Raw genomic sequence first — 24,088 nt, forward strand, 5'->3', positions numbered from 1 at the left:
TGATGCTGAGAAGGTTCACTCGCTGCAATGCACAGCAAAGGGCACGGTTTGCTCCAGCCTCAGCTAGCACTGCATGGCTAGGAAGCAAGGAGGCACCGTCCCGGCAGCAGGACAGCGATCCTATCCCAAATTCTGCATCCTCTCCGCCTCCCCCAGGTACTGAGCAACAGGAGCAAAGCACAGACCTCCTCCTGCATCTCCTCCGGTGGCTGACGCTGTGTCAGGGCAGGGGTTGGAACTAAATGGTCTTTAAGGTCCCCTCCAGCCCAAACCACCGCAGGATTCCCTGATTCTACAACCAGGATGAGGGCAACCCCCCACCAGCCATGACATTTTGGTACCTTGCTACCGACTTGTATCCGTCGTTGAACTTAATCCTGAGCGAGGCACCGAAAAGAGAGAAAAACAACCACAGCGTCAGGCTTCTTGAAGCATCCCACCAGCAGCAAGGCAAGTGCTGAGCTGGCCAGTGCCTTCCAGGCTTCTCCAGCATAGCTGCTCATGCCACCCCCAGGGAAGGTCCTGGGGTGGCAGGGGCTGCCTTTCGTGGCACAGGGCACGGGAGCTGTCACCAGCTGGCAGCAGGCAACATCCAGTGCTCCTCTGGATCTGGAAGATCTCCAGCAACTTCATTGCATATGGGAAGGGTTGCAAAAAGGATGGGGGAAGCGTGGCAGGGACTGGTAGTCTTTGGGAGATCGTTTCATTGCCTTTGCCCAGGACGAAAAGGACCCAGGTTGCACAGTTGTGCTGACGGAGGCGTTGTGCAACACCCCTGACGTGTGTGCCCAAATGCCACGCTTGTACCATCAATTCCAGACCTCCTTATCTACTTGGACGTGGAGGTTTTGAACCTGGCCAGGGGGGTGCCCAGGCATGACAGAGGCAGGGGGTCTGCACCTCCCCGCCTCACGTCCTGGAGGTTTCCATCACCAAGCTCAACGCCAGAGCTTGGCAACGATGCCAGCTTCGGATCAAGCGACCCGTGGGGATAATTAGTGGAGGGCAGAGGGCTGAACCCGGTCGGACACGGTTAGGGTCTGCTGGGCACGCACAAAAAAAGGCACGATCAATAATTCACCGTGCCCAGATTGCTTTCGGCTGAGGGCTCTGCGCTGCCCATCAATATTTCAAGGCCAGCGGCTATCAGGTGATGCGTCGTGGGGGCTCGGTTTCAAGGTGGAGGGCAAATGTGATGCACACAGCCCCATCCCACCGAAATTTGGGCAGGCCAGCAGTCGCTGCTCTACCTGATCTGCTCTGGAAGTGCCCATCAGAGGGAACCCAGGGACAAATAGACGGGAAATAGATGGACCAGGGCTCGTTCTCTGGCCACGATGCAGCTTGTGTTGGACACTTCGGTGTCTTATGGACACCGCAGGGTGAGCAGGCTCCGAACGGAGAGCCCCGGTGAAATGTATAAACCTGGATGTGGCAGATCTGGGCCCCCAGGTTTTGACATTTTGGCCTGGGTATTTAAGGAATTGGTCTCTGGAGAGCAAGACTCTGAGCGTGTCTCAGTGGGGCAGAGGCAGGATTTCAGGGCTGTGGTCTGAGCAGGGCTGCCAGGGGTATTTACCTAATGTGCTGATCTTCTTCTGCGTCGTCTCCAAGGCTGGGGCATTTACAGAGAGAGAGGGAAAATAACACTGTGATAAGAAGTTGGAGGGCTCCTCCGTTGTGCCAGAATTTTTAAAAAAGGGATGATTTGCTCCAGTACAGGAATAACCTCAGAGCACAGCACCACAGCAAAGCACTCCACGCATGCCTGAGGACCCACAACCAGTCTGAGCTGAGCTGAGCTTGATTTTTTTTTTTCAGCTGGGGTGGCAGTGGCTTCCCTCACCCTCACTTGTAGCACCTGCCTTCTCTGTCTTGTCTCCAGCTTGCTCGGCCACCCAAAAAAAACAGCATGCAAAGCACAAAGGCAGCCCACCTGGGACCAGAGCGGCAGTCAGGATGGGTTTACTGCTGGATTTCAGCTCTGGTGGGGCTGGCAGGTAGGTGGGTAGGTCCCCTGTGGGGTGAGCACCTGGTGCAGAGCATCCAGGGGGTCTGCAGGAGCTGGAACGAATGCAGCTTGCAGCCCCTTTTGGGCTGCAGGTGGACCTGGTAGAAGCAGCACAAGGTGAAACCCCGAAGCAAAGCCCCAAAACCTCGATGGGGCAGACTGGGGTGGGCTGGGGGCTGAGCCCCCCATCCCAGGGCTTTGTCCCAGGGATGGGACAGGCTGCACTGACATTTTCTGCGTCTTTTCCTTCCCGCTGCAAGCTTCCAGCCCTGTTATTCCTGAAAAACCTGCCTTTCTGAGATAGATCTCTGCAATCTCCTTGACTTTTTTCTCACCTAACGTTCCAGTATAATAGAAACAACAACAACTGGTGGGCTGGGACCCCAGGAGCAGCACGGGGACCCTCCGCCTGCCTCCAGCCGGGCTGCAGCGTGCGTGCAAGCAGAGGATGAGCCCAGGCTGCCGGGGGATCCGTCAGGCAGGGGTTAAGCCATAAGGAAGCACATCTGGGGGCTGTGTTTCAGGACTATTTGCCCAAAGATCAGCCTCCTGCTGTCGCTCAGCCTGCCTCTGAAATAACAACGTGATGGGTCACAGAAGCCCGCAGAGGACGAGGGCTTTTATAGCTTCCTCGAACAGTCCCTGATGGGTTTGGGGATGCTCCTGCTGGGGGTGATGAGGTTTAGCTCTGGGGCTGCTGGTGCTAGACACGAAGCAGGCTTTGCAGCGAGGCTGCAGCCTCCAACGAGCTGCTTTCTGCAGGTTATTGACCGCAGCCTGATTTCTCACTGTGCTGTTTGTCTCTGCCAGAACCATTAGCAGGGAGCCCGGGAGGTGCTCCAGGCTCTTTGGTATTTTTCCCTGTCGTGGAGGGAAAAAAAAAATAATAGCAAAATGGCTTTGTGTCTGCACTTTCTTGCCAGGAATCCTGCTGGGACTTTATGGGGAGCAAATGGCCGTCCCCTTGTGCCTAGGGCTGAGGGCAGGGTGGCCTTGGGCAGAAGGGACATAAAGCAGAGAGATGGCAAAGCTGGCATCCCTTGCTCACTGCTGCAAAATAACTGAGTGCCAGAGCATCCCCATCATCCCCACCCCAGTGCTGTTACCTCCCTGGGCAGCCCCTGCACCTAAGGACCTCACCGCCACCAAGCCACCCAAGGGAGGTGACCCTGATATTGAGCTGGCCACCTCTTCCCAGCCACCTGCACCCGTGTCCGAGCTCCTGTGCCCAGCTGCAAGGTCCAGGCAGGATTTCAGCCAGCCCCAGGCCACAGCAAAAGGGGGGGGGGGGGGGGGGGGACGAGTTTGGGGCCAACATTATTTTTGTCCAGGATGTAAGATCATTCACTTTGCATGAGCATCTTTTGGGAACTGATGTTTTTTTCTCTGGTGGTGGAGGAGTGACCTGGAGCACCTGATGGAGGTGTTTGCCTGCAGGATGTGTGCGCGCCTGCTCCCAGGACATGGGGCTCGAGCTGCAGGCAGCCCCCTTGGTCCCAGCTGCACGTGAACGCCTGGCGAGTTCCCGGCAAGCACGGCACTATTTGTGCGCTCCTGGTTGCTGCTGCTGCTCTTTCCCTTTCAAGGCCCGTTTGTTCTCCCCCCCCCCCCGTGCACCCTCTCAGGAAAGGGAATCGGCTGAATAACAAAATAATGTCCCTAATGAGCCGCGGGAGGAGGCAGGCAGCTCTGTGATGGAGACACCGACAGCCCGTGGAAATCCAGGGGGATCTTTCCGCTGCCTTCAGCCGGATCCAAAGCATCCCCAGGAGGACACAGATGATGGAAGCAGGCTGAGAAGACACGTGGGATTACATGAAAGGGGCTGCCAAGGAGATTTCATCCTGCTCTCTGGGCACGTACAGCAGCCTCGTACCTCTGCACTGCCAGATTAAAGGTGCAAGGGCACGCTCCCTGCCTTTGAAGACACACTGCCTGGCAATCATCACACCCGTCCTGATCTCCCCCATCCAAAGAAAGGTTTTGGACGGGAAATAACCCCAAATCTGCCCTGTGGAGCTGGCCCCGGTGTCAGCTTTGTGCCTGGGTTTTACCCGAACTTCTCTTTGCTGCGTCTCCTCCCCGAACCCTTTCTGGGCACGGTGGGGAACAACCCACAGCACTGCACAGCAAGAAAAGCCACTGCAAACGGAAACACACATCACAAGGATCTTTCCCCTGCTCTGGACAGGGCTGGTCTCAGGTTCTGGGGACAACTGTGGAGAAGGAGAGGCCTCCGAGGCGAGGCAGCACCCCAGCTGCAGCCTCACCCCACGGCCTTTCCTCCTGCATTGCAGCACCCGAGCATCCTTTCCAAGGATGCTGCTACAGCTGCTCCATCACAGCTCTCCCACAGCTGAGAAGTGGGAATCCAGCAGCAACGCCTGCGGGACATCCCCAGGGACACGGCAGGAGCAACGCAGCACTGCACTCCCCACGGCCACCGGCACGGGTGGGCGCTGGCAGGCTCCCTACCTCGTGCTGAGGGAGCCCTGGCTAAGGGTGTCCCCCTCGCCCAGGAGCTCGTCTTCGCTGTGGTAGTACATCTCGTCCTCTTCCATCCTGCGGGGGTGGTAGGATGGGAAACGTGAGCCCCTTTCCTCCCTGGTGTTCGTATTGGGGGTGACATTGATGGCCACGGGGGACCGAAGCCCCCTGTGCTGCTGCTGCGGGACAAATCTTCTCCGTCCCATCTTCTCCTTGGGACAAAGGCAGCAGGCGAAGCCCTGGGCCACCCTCAAGCTTTAGTGCACTTATCCTCATGATATCTTGCTTGGGACAGTGATTAGAGCATGCCCTGCATTTTTGGGGTGACTGCAGTGCCGCTGCCTGCTCCTGGGATGCCCAGGGAAGGAGCTGCAGCAGCCTGGCTCTGGGTCAGCCCTGCGGAGGAGATTTTTTTTTTGAAAAGTATTGTGGATATCAAGGAAAAAATGCTGCCAAGTTTCGGAGGCTTTTGCCAGACTCTGACCCCTGAGAGCCGCTCTCCCTCCTGCTGAGCTGTGGGGGGAACGCAGCGAAAGGATCAGTGCCGAGTAGGATTTGCCATGGTGGTGTTCAACCTGCACACGTCCCTGCTGCCTGTTCCTAAACTGCCGCATTCATTTCAGCTCCCCGGTAGGAAGGATGGGTCACGCACTGGGTGCAAACCGGCCTCAAAATGTCCTTCTGCACCAGCACGGGGGCAGCTCAGCAGCCTCCAGCACCAGGGGTGCTCAGCAAACCAGGCACCTGCCCTGAAAAGTGCCCCTGGTGGGCTAAGCTGGCCAGCTCAGCCTCATCCGCAGCCCCCAGAGACCTCGTGCAGAGCCCCCAGGCACAGCAGAGACACATCAGAGTCTCCTCGTGTCTCGTTTGAGAGCTGTACGGGCAGGATGGGACCCTGTGAGGGGGCTGTGCAAGCAGGGCCGTGCCTGCACACCATCCCAAGACCCCCCCCAAAGCCCTCAGCACCTTCCGTCCCGGCAGCATCACAGTCCGCCGAGCCGGGAAACGAGTCTGCGCTTTCCATTTGCCTGAAAATTCACAGGTTTCGGCCCAGTTCACACAGTTAATGAAGTGCCTAGGAGTGATGCGAGCGACTGGGAATATCTTTCCTCAATCTCACCGTGGGGAAAAAGAAATTTTGCCCTTATATGGCGGTAATAAAGTGCTAAACGCAGGCAGAAAGCAAACACTGCCGGAGCACACGACTGCAGAAGCGCAGGGTGGGGGATGCATGGCTGCAGCAGCACCAGAGATGCAAATATTTTTTTTAAAAAGTGGTCAATTCCTAGGTTTATTCACCTTGCAAGCAGTTGGGCTGTGACCTTCATCCAGGGACTGCGTGGTCCTGGGGGGTGTAGAGCGACCAGAGCACCCAGCTCTGCACCCTCCGTGCACTGCTCCCCCTCCTTTACTGTTTATCAATTTCTACGAGATTTTAAGCAAGTTCAGGGCTTTGAGGTCTCCACTTTTCCAGCTGGGTTCAAGAGCTACTGAAGTGGAGCCAGGCAGACGGAGTGACTGTCATGGACAGCACAACTACATAAATGACATAAATTTGCCTGAAAACGTGGCTTGGCAGCTCGTGAACCCGATGCTGTTATACCTGAGTGGTTTTACACTTGCAAAGCCCTTCCATTGCCTAAAAGCTGGATGAGGGATTGAGCACGGGGCTCAGAATGGGCGAAATCCAGCCCAGCGTCTCTGTGGTCCATCCGTGCCTTGGCCTTGTGGGTGGCATACAAAGTGGTAAAGGGGCTGTTCCTTGGGGTCCCGAGCACCCGCAAGCAGCAGCCTCAGCCCTCACCTCACCCCAAAGCACAGCCACCTGCAGCGTCCCCAGCCCCGAGCCCTCCCCACACATCCTTTGCAACTGGTTGCAGCAGCTCTGTGTCAAGCAATGGAGGGAGACTGTTCCTGGGCTTGTTTTCATCTGGGATCACATCCCATGATCTTACGAAGACGCAAAGGTTCGCCTTCCCCGGCATGGGGATGGAGATGTCATTTAAACCTGGTGACGTTCAGGGGGACAAAGCAGAAAACAGGGCTTATCGCCTCTGTTCCACAGCATCCCTGGTTTCTCCTCCAGCCTCACCACGGGACGTGCACACTCGTAATGCTCCTGGCACATGGACACAGGTCAAAGGCACTGTCACCACCCCAGAAGGATCCTCATCGGTGTGGGATCACGGCCTGCCTCCTGCCCCCAGCACACCTCCACCTCCTGCGCTGGGGGTCGAGGTGCGGGACCCCACACTTCATCGACCAGCCCCAGTCCCACCTGATACGAGGAGGTTTGCCAGCAGCCAGACCCTTCACCCTCCTCAGATCTGTATTTAATCACGTTTATAACCCAACACCTGCCATGCCTTCCAAATCCCGATGCTTGTGGGAGGCCTTGGCTCCGTTCTGGAGGGCCCTGGAGGAGCACCGGGTCCTGTTGGCACCGGCACGAGGCCCCATACGGCCCATCCTCACCTCCAGCTGTGGTGCGGGTCTCACAGAGGCTGGGGAGGAGGAGGAGGAGTGCTATGGGGCGGGAAGCTCCTCAGATGGGTGCTGGGGACACCGCAGCCTTTTGGCGACAGCCCGGCCACCGCCATGCTGCCCCCATTACCTCCTGAAGCTCCTGTCGGCAGGCTGCTGGCTGGATTTCCCCGGGGACACGTCGGAGCTCTGCCGAAGGCCGGGGAGGAGGCTGTCCGTCTCCAGAGGGCACCTGCCGTCCCCCTCCGGGCGCAGGCCGGGGGTCTCCAGGAACTCCTTGTCGCTCCACGTGCCCACCGTCCCGTCCTGGGCCTGGTACCGGATCTCTATGGAGATGCTGGTCTGCAACACACGAAGAGACGGGCTCAGCCCCGAGGAAGGCAGGTCCCACGAAATCCAAAAGGCAGGAGGAGCTGCTGCCTTGGCTGCCTGACGTCCCCGGGCCTCTTCTCTTCCAGAGCATGAGGCATTTGGGGACTGGGCCTTCGGGGTTTAAGGCCCGGCCGAGGATGTGTGAGCTCATCATGCTGCAAAGAGCCACCAACGCCACGCTTGTCCTGATGGCCACACTCCTAAAAACTCTGCTTTGGTCAGACTAGCCAGTAAAGTGACTCTACTAAAACCAGAGAATTTGGGAAAGGCAGTTATGGAAGGAGCTGCTGCAAAGATTAAACCAAACCCGAACCCCAAACCTTTCTCCACCTTCCGCTGGGAAGTTACCGGGTAGCTCTCAATGCAAATACAACTGGTGTTGGACACGAGGACGGGATGCTCCTAGCAGAAAGGAGAATTCGGCACCATGCACAGGGATGGGAGAGGTGGTGGCAGGACCCCTGAAGAGGGAGGACACGTCCCCAGCAGAGGGACCCCAGGAGGAGCAGCGCTGCCCTGCATCAGGTGGCCGAGCTTCTGCATCCCAGTATGATCCTTATGGGTCCCTTCCAACTCAGGATATTCTATGATTCTGTAAATCTAGGATTATTTTTTATTATTTTTTTATTTTTTTTGGCACAAGCAATTTCCCACCGTTAGCATCCACCAGGAGTCAGCTGCCAGCAACCGCTGGAGACGCAAACCCTGAGCAGAAAAAAATGCGATGGAAAACCTTCCTTTTCCTGTATTTTTAAGAGAACCACCTGTATTTTTAGGAGAACGGGGGACATCCTCGTGCTGTCTGTCCGAGGGAGGGAGAAGAGCTGGGAGATGCAGGATGTGGCCGGGGGGGATTCAGGGCATTCAGCGAGCCCAGCTGGACACAGCTTTGCGGAAGGTTTTGACTGATTTTGTTCTTTCCGCAGCAAAATGCAAATTTGAGTCAATCAGAATGATTTGCCCCACTGTGCTGCCCCCACCAAGCTGTTTCAAATGGTTCAAAAAAGCAAATACAGAGGAGAGGGAGAGATCCACGCTGAACCATTATGTTTTCATATTTTTAAGCCACTTCAGTGCTGTTATGAGACATTTTCTCTTGAAATCTTATTTTAAAACTTTCTTTAAAAGTTAAAAAAATCCTTAAAAAGAAACTAGAAATGATGGGTGCAATAAAATGAATGATTTTGTCTTGGGGCTGAATAAAATTGTCGCTCGTTTGAAGGGAAAATAGTAGTTATAAACTGAAACCAAATTCACACTGCAAACGAAACTCTGACTTTTAATGGTAAAGAAAATTACGCAGTGGAATAGTTCACTGAAGGACTGCTGGTTCCTCTGTCACTAGACATTTTAAAATATTTGTATTTGTATTCGTGTTGTTTTTTATTTTTACTTTTTATTTATTTTTATTTTTATTTATTTTATTTTTATTTTTATTTTTATTTTTATTTTTATTTTTATTTTTTTTATTTTTATTTTTATTTTTATTTTTATTTTTATTTTTATTTTTATTTTTATTTTTATTTTTATTTTTATTTTTATTTTTATTTTTATTTTTATTTTTATTTTTATTTTTATTTTTATTTTTATTTTTATTTTTATTTTTATTTATCTTTGCTTTTATTTTATATGCTCCCCTGCCAGCTACCAATAATTTCTGAGGTGTCCCAGAGCCCCTTGTTGATGGCCGTATTACACAACCACGAAACCCCTCCTGGCTTTGCAGCTCTTGGGTCTTTCGGTCAGTAACGCTATTATTAGGGCCGGGCAGTGAAGAAAAAGAGGAGCCTTTTTCAGCCCTTTCCCTGCCTTTGGTTCCAGATGGTGACACTGAACTGGACTCACTTGGAGCCCTGCGGCACAGGGGTCCCGAAGTGCAGGGGTCCCAAAATTTGGGGTCCCACAGCACGGGGGGGGTCCAGCGGCACAGGGTCCCTGGGCACCTGCCCCCCACGTCCCTGCCCTCCTGCTGCGGTGCCGGAGCCGTGCCCACGCAGAGGACACACGCCTCCGGGACCATGGGTTGAGGGAGTTCCTCCTCCTCGTAGAGCGGAGTCCGGCAGTGGTTTGGAGACAAATTTGTGAGTTTTGACTCTCCTGGAGTTGCCATGGAGACTGCATGGGAGAAGGGACCGAAATCCTGATGAAAGCCCAAAAAACGAGCTTGCACCCTCACCTCCCGGCTCCGGCTTGAGCAGGGGAGACCTGGGGCTAAACCATCCCCGAAGTGAAGGGGGAATAAAGGGACGTGGCATTTCTGCCCAAAGCAAGCCCCAAAAGGTCTGTGGGTGCACGCACGTGGCTTGCAGCGTGCAGAACGTGGGGGATTCCTCCTCTTACCCCAGGGGGACCCATACCCAGCTAAAACACGATGCAGAGGAGACGTGGGCTTCAGGACCTCCGAGGGGAGGTGATGAGCACAGGTTACCCAGCACACCAGCACGGGCTGGGGAAGGTTGATTTTCTCCAGGGACCGCCAGTGAGCAGCACGTGGCTTGTTCAGAGGGGAAGGAGGGCAGAAAATTTCGTCCACCTACTGCACTGCTCCACCAGGCACCTGGCCAGGCCCCCAGGTGCCCGATTGTGCAGGTACCTCCTTGTTCCTAGGTCAGTTCATTCTAAAATTTCATCATTTTCGGCATCGAGGAGCTACCTGGACCTAATTTCCACCCGTCGATATTTCCTCTCTTCCCCTGTGACACCGTGAGTTGGGAGTACGGGATTTTCTTCCTTCAGAGGTTCAACACCAACAACACCAGGAGGTGCCTTCTCCAGCCCTGAAATCACCGCCGCATCCTGGGGCTGTGCTGCCTCTGCTCCCCTGCCCCTCCTCAGGACTTCTTCCCATTAATTTTATCAGTTTCATTCCCTCTCCCCCCCCCCCGAGAAGTCACCTCGTGTCTCTGCTGATGAAGCTCCCTTGTGCTGAGCCTAGGAACCCGCTTATAAAGGGTCAGGAAAGTCTTGTGTCTAGCAGGGAGGGAGGCAGAAATTTTACTTTTTTTTTTTTAATCAAGACACCAGTGTTTTTATACACAGGAAGATCAAAAGTAGCTGTATTTCCAAGTGTGTTATAAAACTCAGTCTCCATGGTAGACAGCTCCCATGAGGTGCATCAGCCAGACCTGGGGAGCTCTGGATGAGGGGTGCACACCCAGATCGGGCCATTTTTCTTATCCCAAATTTCCCCAGAGAGGCACAAAGAGTGGGACTTCACGTTTCTCGTGCACTGTCAGGGTCGGATAAAAGCAGCGTTGGGGTCACGGCGAAATGCTGTGAGTGCAGAGCATTGCAGACAACCAGTGCAACCAGCAGCAGTACACTTTCAGGCCATTTCTGAGCTGCGCACAAGCAATTGCACAAAAGCAAATGCAGACAGGCGGGTAGATAACCTCGGGAAGGGAGCCGTGACCTACCTGGATGGCTGAGTTGTTGTCATCTATGAGCGTATCCATCACCTCCACGTGCCCTTCCTCCACCACCTTCTGCAGGACCATGCGGAACGTGCCGATGAGTCTACGGAGCAGAGCAAAGTCAGGCGAGCTGCAGCGAGCACCCGCCAGAATTCATTTTTTAATGGGAAAGGGAAAAAATGGGAAAATTTTAATTGCTGTAGGCGATGCTGAGCCTGCTTCTTTTTTTTATTATTATTATTTTTTATTTTTATTTGAGCGTGAGGCTGGGCTAGAGAACTCCTGGAAAGCCTTCCAGTATGAACCATCCTGAGATCCTTCGATATTACCCTTTATCCTACGATATTGCCATTACTGCTGTGATCTGTAGGGTACAGGACACCTTCGTGCCCAGTCTCTGCGTGGCTGTCACACCTCCTGCAGCAGCTGACAGCCTGCCCCGAGCCAGCAGCACGGGTCCCAGAGCCACAGGGGCTCGTGGCTGAAGGTAGACACGTGCAGCAGGCGTGGAGCAATAATACACTGTGCAATAATACAATGCAATAATACACTTCCCAAGCTGTTCCCACTCCTGTGCTCGAGGGCTCACATCTGTCCCCACCAGACCTGCTGGCTCCCACCACGGGCTGCAAGAAATGCCGAGGCAGATGCAGGGCATACAACAAGCACCGAGGCTGATGCAGGGCGTACAACACCTCCCGACCACCGTGGATCCTTCTCCCCGAGCGTCGCACCAGCACCTGAGCCCCCCGACTGCAGACACCTCGTCGCTCTTTGTGGCTCCTGCCCAGGCTCTTTGCGCCCCGCTGCTCTCGCAGCCAGGAGTGCAGCACCGTGCACTAAAAGCAGCCCTGCTCGTTAAATTAAAAGCCCAAGAGGATGCCACGGGGAGCAGAGAAGCCTGGCGCTCGCTAATAAAAGCCATTACTTATTCGCCAGCTCATGGCTTGTCAAGGAGCTGTGGCTTTATGTTCTCCGTGTGCTGGTGCGGCACCAGAGGGACCTGTGCAGACCGGGCTGAGTCAGCCCGAGGAAAGAGCCAGCTGTGAGTAAACAAGTGGCTCCCGACACGGAAAAAGCCCTGAAAAGGTGAAAGTGGAGCTGCCTTACACCACTGGCCTCGCATGGCACCTCCAGCGCCACGATCCCAGGTGACAGAGGTGGTGCACCAGGAACATTTCTGCAGTACTCTGCTCCAGCAAGGAAGCAGCTGCTGATAAAACTGCTGTCTTGTGAACCTCGAGGCATCCCTGTGATGCTGATTTATCAAGATAAGATATCAGAGAGGAACTGCCCGTGCTGTGCGTGGGCCACGGAGGGCGCTTCTGCCCCTGTGCAGCCCAAGCACCGATGCTGTGTCCAGGCTGACCTGGGATGGAGCTGCCCAGAGCCCCAGGGGTGTCTGACCAGAAAACAAGCTGTGCCATGTAGTTACTCAATTTCCCACCCCTCGCCAAGTGACCTGCTGGGGGGGACATTAATAAACCACCTGAGGAGAACAGAAAAATGACCTTTCTGTGGCTCAACCACTTACCCAGCCCTGGCTTGCAGCAGCAGCAGGGGGACCCCGCTGCAGGGTGCCATGGCAGTGCGTGATGCTCCAGGAGCAGAGGGCAGCACAGGGCAGGGCTGTTCCTGTGTGTCGCGCTCCCACCCACCCGTGAGCACCCTGCAGGACCTGCACCTCCCCGCCCCAGCTCCCTGGTGCACCCCCAAGACGCCAGGTTGATCACAAACTCCTTTTCTCCAAGCGTTCCCCATTGCTGCACACATGAATAATGCAGCACCGCTTCCCACCGAGACCCGCGTCTTCTCAGGGATGCACTTATCAGGGGAAAAATGCCGTATCAGCCTGGATTTCAGGGTTTGCTAAATAATGAGGTTTGCTGTTTGCAAGAGAAGCTGCTCTCTGTTGCTTTGGAAAGGCTTCTGCTAGAGATGTCTTCATCTCTCAAACCTCATCACAGGCTGTGCTGGGGGGCTCTGGAGGGCTGTCCCCTGGGCTGGCTGGATCCATGTCAGCAGGTAGCTGCTCAAAGTCAGTTTGGAGGGCTTCTCTTGTGGCCTGAGCTCTAAATCAGGTTATTTCAGTACGGTTGCTTACTAGGGAAGTTTATTTGTGAAGGTTTCTAGGCTCGGCTGGCAGCTCACTGTGCAGTTCGTGTTCCTGCATGTTTGTAGCTGCTGGTATTTAACCTGCTGGCACAAAATGCAGCCCCTTGGCGATGCTGCACAGCCCTAAGGTGCAGGGCTGGTGCACATGGCAGAGGTGTCTGTAAGTGCAAACACCCCCAGAGGGATGGGGAAGTCCCGGAAAGTCCTTACTAGCGTGGAGGGAAATGAGCTGGAGCTACTTGGAGGCAGCCGGGGAACCTGCCCTGGGCTCCGGCTGCCTCCACCGCCCTCTCCAGAATCCTCGGGCTCATGGAGGCAGGAGAAACAAAGTGCGACTGCAGCTCCTCATTCCTGGACATTTCTGCTTCCTGCGTACACTGCAGTGAGTGCTCTGAAGTGGTTTCAAGCTGCCTTGGCTTGTTTTAATTGCAGAGGGGTGGGAACGTGCCCGTGCCCAGCTCTTACCACCTGGACATCTGCTTCCCGTCTGAAATCCCCTGCAGCCCAGGGCTCACAGCTGCTGCTTCTCCAGCAACAAAGCAGTTGTGTTTTGTTTTGTGTTTTCATTTGTTTGTTTGTTTTTCCTTAGTTTTTCCAAAGGAATCTCACACCAGGATGGAGCTTTTCGTTCAAGGGTCACTACGTCTGGCTGTGCAGAAGGGACCTCCTGCGGTGAGCACCCCCTGCTCCGGATGAGGCTGGCCATTGGCTTTGTCCTGCCAAACCTCAAAACCTTCCATGGATGCTGATTCTGCTTCCTCTACGACCTTCCTTGCTGGTGGGACAGGGCAGGCTGCTCTTAAAAAGCGTGGTTCAGACAAATAGCAGTGGCAAAGCGCGTGCGCTTCCCTGGTGCTTTGTGGGGAACAAATCCCTACAGCAGGCAGGTGCGAGAGGCCCCAGCTCTGCCCATCTCGTGTCTTAACACCAACATCACTTCGGGAACGGGCACAGCCTGGGGGTGTCCCCGGCACTGCTGTGGCCAGGAGGGCTCAGGGCTTTAGGGCATGGCAGCAGCCAGACGTTTGTGCTGCAGCTCTCCCTGAGAGCGTGTTTGGATCCATCGCTGTCAAAGTGCATTGCAAGAAGAGTGGGAAAAGAGCCCGGGAGGCCAACAAGGAGCAAACATCTCCGGGAGGCGCTTCACAAGCAGCCCTCTGCGTCCCGCTGGGCTCCAGGGGGAACAGTTGAGAAGAGCGAAGCGGCCCCGCAGACCTCATCTGACACGTCCGAGTGTCGGGTTCCTCATGCAGGGGGTGAGGACGCGGGCTCAGCACCCATCCAGCCCCCCTCCCAGCATCAGAAGGACTGGTGACATGCAGTCAGAAGCCGTCCAGAGCATGGTTGTGGATGGGGAGACCCCAGAGTCACAGGGGAGACATCTCTGCCCCCAAGCAGGCAGTGGGAACATCCCGGGCAGCAGAACCCGGCTGCAGCAGAGAGCAGAGGGCTCCTGAGCCCCCAGACCCACCTGAAGCTGCCACCCCCCTTCTTCTGTGCCCTGCTGTTGTGCTGCTCCTGTCTGGGACCGAGAGAAATCCGGAGGGGGAGCAACATCATGCCCACCTCCAGCACTTCTCAGCTCCCCCCCACTGAGCTGCAGCCAAAAAGCACACGAAAGCTGCCTGTGAGTGCTCCTAATTGAGGCTGGAGAAGAGCAGGAGTCTCAGTGCCAGCTCTTGGCCCCCTGACAGTTTTTCCCCAGCCGCAATATCCGTATCGTGGCAGCAGGCACCGAGCAGGTGCTCCTGCCTCCGAGCAGGCAGCCACACGTTGGCCCTTGCACCACTTTCTTTCCATGTCTTTGCAGCCCCTTGTGAGCTGTGACTCTGCTCGCAGACCTCAGCCCAGCTCATGTCTGGGAAGGACCAGAAAGATGCACCCACGTCAGGCTTGGGGCGGTGGTCTCCTTCCTTGGCCCCCTCCCAGCCCACGTCTCCAGCAAGAGCCAAGCCAGAGGGGATCAAATATTCAGCACTTGTCTGCGCCGCCTTTCACTTCCGAGCCTTTCATAATTCATCGAGTGCCCTGCTCCCTTCCCTGGCATTTCTGCTGATGGAAAGAGAGAGGGAGTTTTTCTGGGTCACTCGTAATTTTATCAGATTGTTCGAGCATCTTCTGTTACCAGCCCAGCCCGGTTCTGGGCTTGCAGCCCTGGACTGGGGCGGTCTGGGACTGCTGCACATCCCACCACGTGCTGCCCTTTGCTCTTTGCCCTCGTGGCACGTGCCACCTTTCCAATAATCCCTCTGCATGCCATGCCCAGAGCAGTTCAGGACAGACAGTGCCCGGGGGGATGCAGAACCCTGCCAGGCGTTGCCTGCACTGAAGTGCTCACTCCCTCAAAGCAAAGGCTGCAGCACTGAAGCCCGAGATGTTATTAGGCAAAAAAAAAAAAGCTGAAGTCTGTGCAGCTTGGTCCAGTTCTGCCAACAGCATCCTCCAGGCCATGAAGGCTTGTCCCTCCTTCCCTGCTAGCTCAGCCCTTGGATGCCATTTGCTCCCTGGGCAAATTCTGCTCCTGGAACCTGGGAGAGCCTCTGGAATGCAGGCGGACTCTCATCCCTCCCTGTACTCATCCATCCTTCCATCCCTTCATCCATCCCTTCATCCATCCCTTCATCCATCCCTTCATCCATCCATCCATCCATCCATCCATCCATCCATCCATCCATCCATCCATCCATCCTTCTCCTTCACCAGTGCGGGGAGGTGCGCACGGCCGCACGAGGAGCCCTGATCCCCGCAGGGCTCTCCAGGCTGCCATCCTCCCTGGTGACACATCCCTGTCCCCAGTCTCTGCGGGTATCTTAGCACGTGCACGACACCCCCAGCGCCCGCCGTGACAAGATTTGCTGGGTTTTCATTTCTTAGTCAAAATATTGTGTGTCGCCGAGTCAGACACCGTGCCAAGCCTGAGCGCATCCACGTCAGCACCTTTGGCAACCAGGTCTGTAATCGCATCCCCAGCGACTTTCCTGACAGGATCTGTTTCTACAAGACAGGGCTGACTGGCACTCATTATGTTATTCCACTTGTCTTCCAGGGTGAATGAAAATCCATTCATATTTAATGAGAATTTTTGCGAGAGTTTGCTTGGGAAAAAATAAAGTTAATTCACCGAAGCAACTTTTCATATCTGGAGGCTGCTGGGGTGGAGCAGCTGGGGTGTCCTACGTTTCTCTGGGTTATCCAGCCATTAACAAACCAGGAATGATTGCACACACTCACAGGGTAAGCCAATTTACCGTCCACGCAGGCAGGGCGCAGCAGGGCGATGAGGAGGTAAGCGATTTGGGAAGCTTTGGCTGCAGCAGGATGATTACAAAAGAAGCAGCGGTTTGGCTGTGCCGTGAAAAAAGCTCTTCAGGCTGCTTCAGGCTCTGGGCGCACATCATGTAAGCCACAGGAGGGAATGTTTTGCATCTAACAGCATGGCATGAACCCTGTTTTGTACCTAAAGGCACGGCCAGTGGTTGCCACTGCAAGCTCTGCAGCGTCCAAGTGCAGGGGGATGTTCGAGGAGACCCTGCTCACTGATCCCACCAAACTCATTTGGTAGCTCCTGGAAAAGAGGTTGGACATGGACCTGCCTTGGAGGCGAATAACCCCACAGCCCAACAAATGCAATGGAAAATGCAGAGGAAGTGCGGATTTTAGGAAAAAAAAATAAAAAAATAAAAAGTATGGTCCATGGATCGCAAAGGGTAGGGAGCCTGGGCTCTCAGGAGGAAAAATCAGTTTGTACTGATAACCCAGACACATCAGGCAGCTCATCAAGCCCTGTTGGTCAGTGTACATGTCTTCTGGCCCATCAAAAATGCCCACGGTAGGGCTCCTGGCCCAGAGGAAATATCTTGGTGTTCAATAAACTCATGTAGATTTTTATTCCATGAAGATGCCAAATTCAGTTTTGAGCCTGTAAACTTCTGGTATCCACAAGACGTCCTGGGGTCCTCCACAGCCCAGCTGGCTTCGTCTGAAGACTCACTTCATCCTGAGCCTGCCTCTTGATGTCTTCTTTTAAACCTTCACATTTTTCTGCTGGAACAGGGGATGAATAACTGCTGCCTCCCTGGTTTAGCCTGACGGATGTCGGTCTGTTATAGCATAGCATAGCATAGCATAGCACAGCATAGCGCAGTGTAGAATAGTTCACTTGGAAGGGACCTTCAAAGATCAAGTCCAGCTCTCTGATCACTTCAGGGCTAAGAAAAAGTTAAAGCAAGTTATCTCCCCTTCTGAACTTAAGACACCTAATTTAATTTACTGTTTAAAAATAATAAAATAAAATAAAATAAAATAAAATAAAATAATAAAATAAAATAAAATAAAATAAAATAAAATAAAATAAAATAAAATAAAATAAAATAAAATAAAATAAAATAAAATAAAATAAAATAAAATAAAATAAAATAAAATAAAGCAGCTCCAGAACGTTTGGCCCCTTTTCTGGTCTATTAGATCCATTTCGATCTATTAGATGAAATATTTTGCAAACATTTTGTCTGGGTTAAAAGCGCACGGTTTCATTTGCAGAGGTGCAGTTATTTTCTGCCTTTGAGCAATACTTTGCGCAAAAAGCACATTTTTATGCGTGCGCCCAGGGCTCCACTGGGTGGGACGCAGACCCCCGGGTGCGACCTCGTGGCGTCCCTGGGACCTGGCACACTGAGGGGGAACTGGGGAGCACCGGTCCTGCTGCCGCACCGCTGATGCTGCAGGGGCTGCCCGTGACGTTTCGGCGCGGCTGGCGGCAGAAAGGTCCCAGCGCTGCAGGCTCCTGCGGTGACTCTGCAGCACGTCACCGTCCGCGGGCGTGCAGAAGCGGTGAGCACCTCGGCGTCCCCAAGTCCCGCTGAGGGCAGCTTCTCACTAAAGGCACAAATCCTGCAGAGACCCGGATTACCGAAGAAGCCGGAGCACGAAGGACAAAACGAAGCTCTATTTTTATCCCAGAGAGCTGTATTAAAAGCCCTTGGTATTAGTCCCTCTGTCTCTTGGCTAGGTAAGGGGAGCCAGCTGCCGCCTGCTCTCCTCGGATCGGCTTTCTGCCGGGGGTGTTATCTGCGTGCCCACCCCGGCATCACCCTTGTCCAGATCTGGTTACTGCTTCTTCTCACCCCAGAGAGGAAAACGGTGACATGCAGCCAGCGGGGAGGAAAACAAACCTCCACGGAGCAAAAGGCATGAGGTTTCGTGCAGCTTTCTCCATCCTTACGGGATGTCCTGGCTCCAGGCACGGGGAGAACGTGGGGCGCAGAAGAAGCTGCTCCCGGCGGTCCCCCAGGTCAGGGCAGGACCTCCTGTCTTGGGGATCTGCTCTGTGGCTGCTGGACCACTTGGTGTCCTCTGGTGTCTCCCCATCACGGTGTGCGGCCCTGGCTGCTGCCTCCGCTTGCTCCTTGCTTCTCTCTGCATCTCCCACACATGTGGTCCCCTGCCCCAGGTCGCTGGTACGTGGCTCACGGTGTCTTCTCCTGCCCAGACACACTCGGGTCCACATCTGGGACCCCACATCACACACCTTCCTCCTGCACCTGCCCCCTCCCAGGGCACTGTGGCATCATATGCCATGAATTTTCACTCACCCTGGAGATATTTTTTAGGTTTCCCCAGGGGACCAGAAGGAAAAGGGCAAAAATGAATTGTTCTCCTGTAGGAGTTCCTCACTGAGTTCCTACAAATCACCTCACAATGCAGCAGCTGTTTGGTTTCATCACCCGCTTTCCATAACGCGATGCGTGGCATCAAATGAAGAATCTCATGCTTTCAGGATGGGTGCATAAGAATGTTCCTATTTGTCCTTCTCTTGGGCTCTCGGGTGCAGGATTTTAAATCTGCACCTTCTCTAGTGAATTAACCTCCACCAGGATGCAGCACTGTCCCTCATCCACCCACACCAGGGCAGGGTGTCCCCAGGGTGGCTTGGATGGGTCTGGGCTGGAAGGGAGAGTTCCCAGCCCGGCCGTGGTGCCGAGGTAGGGGCAGGGAAGCTGTGGTTCTGTAGTTCTGGCTGTGGACGTGCACTGACACAATTTTATACCTTGGCATGGGGCACCCTGCTTCCGCTTGGTCCCCAACAAGGTGACATTGGGCAGTGTTGACCAAGGAAGAGAAGAGAGTGGTTTGGAGATGGAGAATGAACATCCCAGGGGAAATGTCCTTTGGCCACCATGGAAATCAGGAGGTTCTTTACACATTTTTACTGAAGAAACTGCCACCGACCATGGCTGGAGGATGGTATTCCTCATTTAAGGTGCCCTCATGAACTGTCTCAAGGCACTGCCCCCTTCTTCGGGCACCCAGCCATGCATTGCCCTGGGGAACGGCTCCCAAGGACAGCCACCAGGCACAAGCCCACAGCCCCTCCGTGGAGCCAGAAGCAATCAGCTGCTGTCAGGGGACCAGGGCCAGGGAAGGATTATCTTACCAGCTAATTAGCTGCATGGTGCTGGCCACGGGGCAGCAGACAAAGGCAAGGCAATAGCCACGAAGCTGAGGCTCGGCACCGGCCCCCTCCATTATTCACGGCAGGCCTGCATCGGGTGTCGTGCCTTTATCTGGGGCTTTGATAAGTTGTGCTAATCAGCTGCACGTGAATTATTCACCACGGCTCGCCTTTCCAAAGCCTGGGGACAGGGCCCTGCTTCTCCCTTCTCCTCTCCCTCCTGGCCAAGATTTGTGTCTGTCTGTCCTCCTCCTCCTGGGACAGAAGGACGGGCTGTGGTTGTGGCCCTGCCTCGGGACCTGGCACTGATGTACTGGTGTGGGCATTTCTCAGCAGGCAGGACATAAATCCACGGCTAATCCCTTTATATTTCTGACTTGGAGCATTCTTCTGCAGGTTGATTCCTGCTGCCGATGCTCAGATCTGAAGCCAGTTCCTTCCACCCCCATTAGGCAGCCTGTAGGCTTGGACCGAGGCTCTGCTGCCATTGCCCCCTTGGGCTCCTGGTGGCCTTCTGCCTCGGGGAACTTCAGGAACTTGTCCACCCCCCGGTCCCAAAACACATGGTCCCAGGGCAGGATGCGTTTTGCTGCTCCCAGCTCTTCCAGAGCCCTCGCCGCTCACTGCGGGTTCAGCTACTCGGAGGGTTACTTGGTCAATGGCAGGTCGTTTCCTGAAACCTCATTTCTCCTTCACGTTGTCTCGGTGGCAGCCCTGATGCCCGTTACTGCTGCCGGGCCCGGAGCCCCCGTGCTGTGAGGAGAGGCTGCGAGAGCTGGGGCTGCTCGGCCTGGAGCAGAGGAGGCTCCGGGGGAGCTCCCCCATGGCCGTCAGGACCCGCAGGGAGGTGCGGAGAGGCCGGAGCCGGGCTCTGCTCGGCGGTGCCCAGGGCCGGGCCCAGAGGCCCCGGGCCCAGCCTGGAGCCCCGGCGGCTCCCCCTGCCCCTCAGGCAGCACCGCTGGGCCGGGCGGGCGCCCAGGGGTGCCCCCAGCCATCCCAGGGGGCTATGACAAGGGTCCCCGTCCACCTGCGGTGCCTGCGTGATGGGCCTACCATGCCCAGATTTCAAAGCTCTCCTGGCTTCGTGCTGCGACACAAAGCTGCCACCCTGACCCCAAACCTTCAGCACTTTCCCCAGTTTCTCACCTCCCTGATTTAACACCTCGCTGCTCACCCCGTCTTTTGGTTCCTGTCTGAGGTCTGATATGCTATGACAACATCGTGCCCGGTTGTAATAACAACGCTAATAGAGGTGCCAGCTCCTTCGAGGTGTTGTCTTTTGGGTGCCTGCTGAGGGGGTTCCCTGCTCCCCACCCCTGCCCTGGGCTGTGCTGTATGGACGGATGGCTTGGGGGCCCCACACAACCAGAGCACCCCGTGCTGGGGCTCCCTTCGCTGCTGGGACACACACACCACTGCAGGGATGCTTCGGGGATCACTTCACCACTGTCTGTAAATGCCAGCACGAGGAAACTGTTTCCAACCTGAAGTGCTTTTTAATTTAGCGGAGAGATGGAACAGGGAATTAAACTCTGGAAAGCTGCTGCGGGGAGCTGGGGATGCTCCGCCACAGAGCATCTTTCTGAGATTAGCCCCGTGCCAGCGCCTGAGCCTGGTCCTGATGGTGTCAGGATGCTCCCAGCGCCCACCCCAGGACCACAGCAGGACGATAGCATCCTCCAGCCAGCCTCTGGCCCCAGCAGTACTGGGGACAATAAGCTCCACTTTTGAAGGCAAATGCAGCCCAGAAACAGGGGCAGTAGCTGCTGTTCCAGCCCATAATGATATAAAGCAGGCAAACATGCTGGATAAATATTTCTGTGCGTTGTTCCAGAGGTAGTTTGTGGGTAATCATCACACACAAGCTGGCAGCCCCTGATCCACTGACAGCATTTGTAATGAAGTTGGAATAACAGAGAAATCCCGGCACAGCAAAGTGTTCACGCGGGGTGAATGGAGAGAGCCCGGCTCACCTGGCAGCCATCCTAGGAAAATCATAGAAAATCCTGTATAGGATTCAACAGAAATGCAATTAAAAACTGGAGTGTAATCAATGACATTCGAGGTAGGTTTATGAGGAGACGGAGCATGTCAAAACAAGCTCGGTGTGCTTCTTCAGAGTCATCTTTTTTTTTGGTAACTGCGTGAGAGGAATAGGTTCCTACAAAACGTTTGGTTTTACAGTGCCTGCTATCGATGCTACACACTAACAAGAGCAGATTAATGGAGAAACTCTAAAAATAGGATATCAGTTGATAGTCATCGCTGAATGGCAGTGCTATAGTGCAATTTTGCTATTAAACCCCGATGACTACTACATTGGTGACTGACATGTAAAAATAACTTACAAAACAATTTCCAAATAATGAGCACTCAATCACCGGGGAGTGGAGGCAGCCCCGCAGGATGGTGAGGACCTCACAGTGTGCCTGAGCCAACCCAAACGGGCACTCACGGGCCAAAAACACCTCCAAGAAGCAGCACCTCAGGCTGGCAGATCGTGGTCTGCACTCCTGGGAACAGCTCCAAAAAGCTGGTGCATCCACAGCCCTGCAGGAGTTTGCACCACGGAGCGTAACGAAGCAATTACTGCCTGGCTGCGTGAAGGGAGGAGGGAGGTGGGTAAGGTGTGTCCAGCCTGCGCTTCGGAGGGGAGGCGTTGAAAACTGAACACTGGTGGGATAATGAGCTGCAAAGATGATTGGGGATGGTAAAAAAAAAAAAAAAAAAAAAAAACAGGAGCAGCCTTCTCAAAAGCAAGGCAGAGGGATGCTCTGACTACAAAGGCGTGAGAGCTTTCAAGGGATGAAAATGCCTGCCAAGAAGCAGGCAGAGGTGCTCCTGGTTTTGTGGGCTGCAGGCACCACGACAGGAGCCCTGCTGCCACAGCTGTGACTCCTGTGTCCCTGGGGCACGGAGCACAGCGTGGGGCTTTCTCTGTACTGAGGGGGATCAGCTGGTGGGAGCTGGGGTCGGATCCCTGCTCAGTGCAGAGCAGCAAGGGATAAAGGTGACGGTGCTGCTCGGTTCATGCTGAAGATGGGGTTGTAGGGAGCAAGCACCGGCTGAGTGTCCGTGGAAGGCAGAGGTGCAGACCCAAGGCTGCAGCCTGCTCCCTCCTGCACCACCAGCTGCTGCTGAGAGTAAGGCTGATAGGTGTGGGCAGCCCAGGCCCCCATGAGCCGAAGGCAAACTGAGGAAAATAACCAAAGTGATGGGAATGATAATACTGAAGGTTGTCCTGGGAGTGGAAGTGGCTCTCAGCTGGCTTGATGCAGCTGTATAAGCAGTTCGTCAAAGGAAAAAAGTCACTGATTAATTTGGCTGCTTTATTGGGATATTTATTTTGTGCTGGGTATTTGGAGATTTCTAAGAGAATTTGGTCGCCCAGGGGGAGGAAGGAATTACCCGAGTGATTGCTGGCTCAGCCTCTGATCAGTGCAGCCTGCTGCCATGCCCTGGCTTTTCCTCTTCCCAGGTCCCACAGAGGAACACCAACAGTCCTTTGTTTGCAGACACACACACTGCACTTTCTACTTCTTAGTGCATCTTTCAAGTGGTTTTTTTTTCAGGTTCAGAGAGAGAGAGAGAGAGAGGAGAGGGGATTGCTTCTTTGTGTGCACACCACACTGCTGTCCAGGCGGTAAATGAGGTACGCCCTGAAGCGCAGTTTGATAAGGCAAAACCGTCTGATTCAGCTGGCCTGACTTTGTTTATTTTTGATGGGTGATGAAGATAGGAGGCCTGGAGCCACCATGGCTGGCGGGATGCCCCGTCCCTTCCCATCATCTGTCTCCAGGCTGGAGCGAGCCTGCCTTGGCCGCAAGTGCTTTGCACCGCGTGGCAGTGACAGTACCCAGGGGACAAAGGTGTTCACACATGCCCTGTGGGCATCGCTCATGAGCCTGGAGACCTCTCCAGCTCCCCTGTCTCAGTGTAGGAGCCTTTAGTAAGTGGTCTGAACGTGGCCCAAGGTGGCTCACGCCAAGCAGAGCTGGGATCTCCCTGGCCCCCTCCTCTCTCTGCATCTGCCATGCTTCCCCCCCAGCCCAGCCACCACCCCCTGGGGGCTCCTTGCCTTGCTCCTTGAATGACTCAAGTTTTTCAACTCTCCTGCTGCTCAAGCTCCGACTTAAAAGCAAGATGAAGGTAGATAATCTTTTTTTCTCTCTTTTTTTTTTTTTTAATTGTGCGTATTTAGCACGCCTGCCCTGCACACCATCTGGCTCCTCGTTTTTGGGCCGCGAAGCAAGCTTTTGCATGAACGTCTGCGTGCATCTGGGAGATGTTCTGGAGACCCCGCTGAGCCCCAGCTGGGGAAGACACTTTGTTTTCAGAGCGAAAATGTTTGCCACTGTGTTTTTTGCTACAACAAATCCTTTCAGCAACTTGTGTTCCTCCAGAGAGCCAGATCCAAGCAACATCCAACCACAGGCAAACCAACCGCAACATCCAACATCCAGCCATGAGCCCAAGCCCTTCCTGGGCTGCAGAAGGGTTTATAAAGACAAGGCGCCAGGGAGGAAGGGTTGGGAGTGACAGCAAACCCCAGGACACGCCACGGCTGGGTGACACCTCGCAGTAAGGGGGGGCTCAGCGCCTGGCCCCACCACACACACAAGAAATGGATTCACGGTGACTGCCCCTGTCCGTGGGCACCAGCACAGCACCTGCACGTCACCCAGGTCCCCTCCTTCTGTCCACCAGTTCTCAAACCTTCTTCCTCTTCCCATTCCTAGGCTCACCGTGAAGTCC

At 54.6% G+C, this 24,088-nt stretch overlaps 1 protein-coding gene across 7 annotated transcripts in view; it reads right to left on the reverse strand.

Moving 5' to 3' along the window:
* OTOF (otoferlin) overlaps positions 1 to 24,088 on the reverse strand; it is a 76,795-nt gene that overhangs the window by 42,740 nt on the left and 9,967 nt on the right. For all 7 annotated transcript variants that reach the window (XM_066995169.1, XM_066995167.1, XM_066995166.1 and 4 more), the window contains exons 4-5: positions 10,771 to 10,870; positions 7,113 to 7,324 (exon numbers count right to left, since the gene is read on the reverse strand). In XM_066995169.1, coding sequence (XP_066851270.1) covers positions 7,113 to 7,324; positions 10,771 to 10,870 — 312 coding nt within the window. The remainder of the gene's footprint in view (positions 1 to 7,112; positions 7,325 to 10,770; positions 10,871 to 24,088) is intronic.

The sequence above is a fragment of the Anser cygnoides genome, chromosome 3, assembly GCF_040182565.1.
Source record: "Anser cygnoides isolate HZ-2024a breed goose chromosome 3, Taihu_goose_T2T_genome, whole genome shotgun sequence".
NCBI lineage: Eukaryota > Metazoa > Chordata > Aves > Anseriformes > Anatidae > Anser > Anser cygnoides.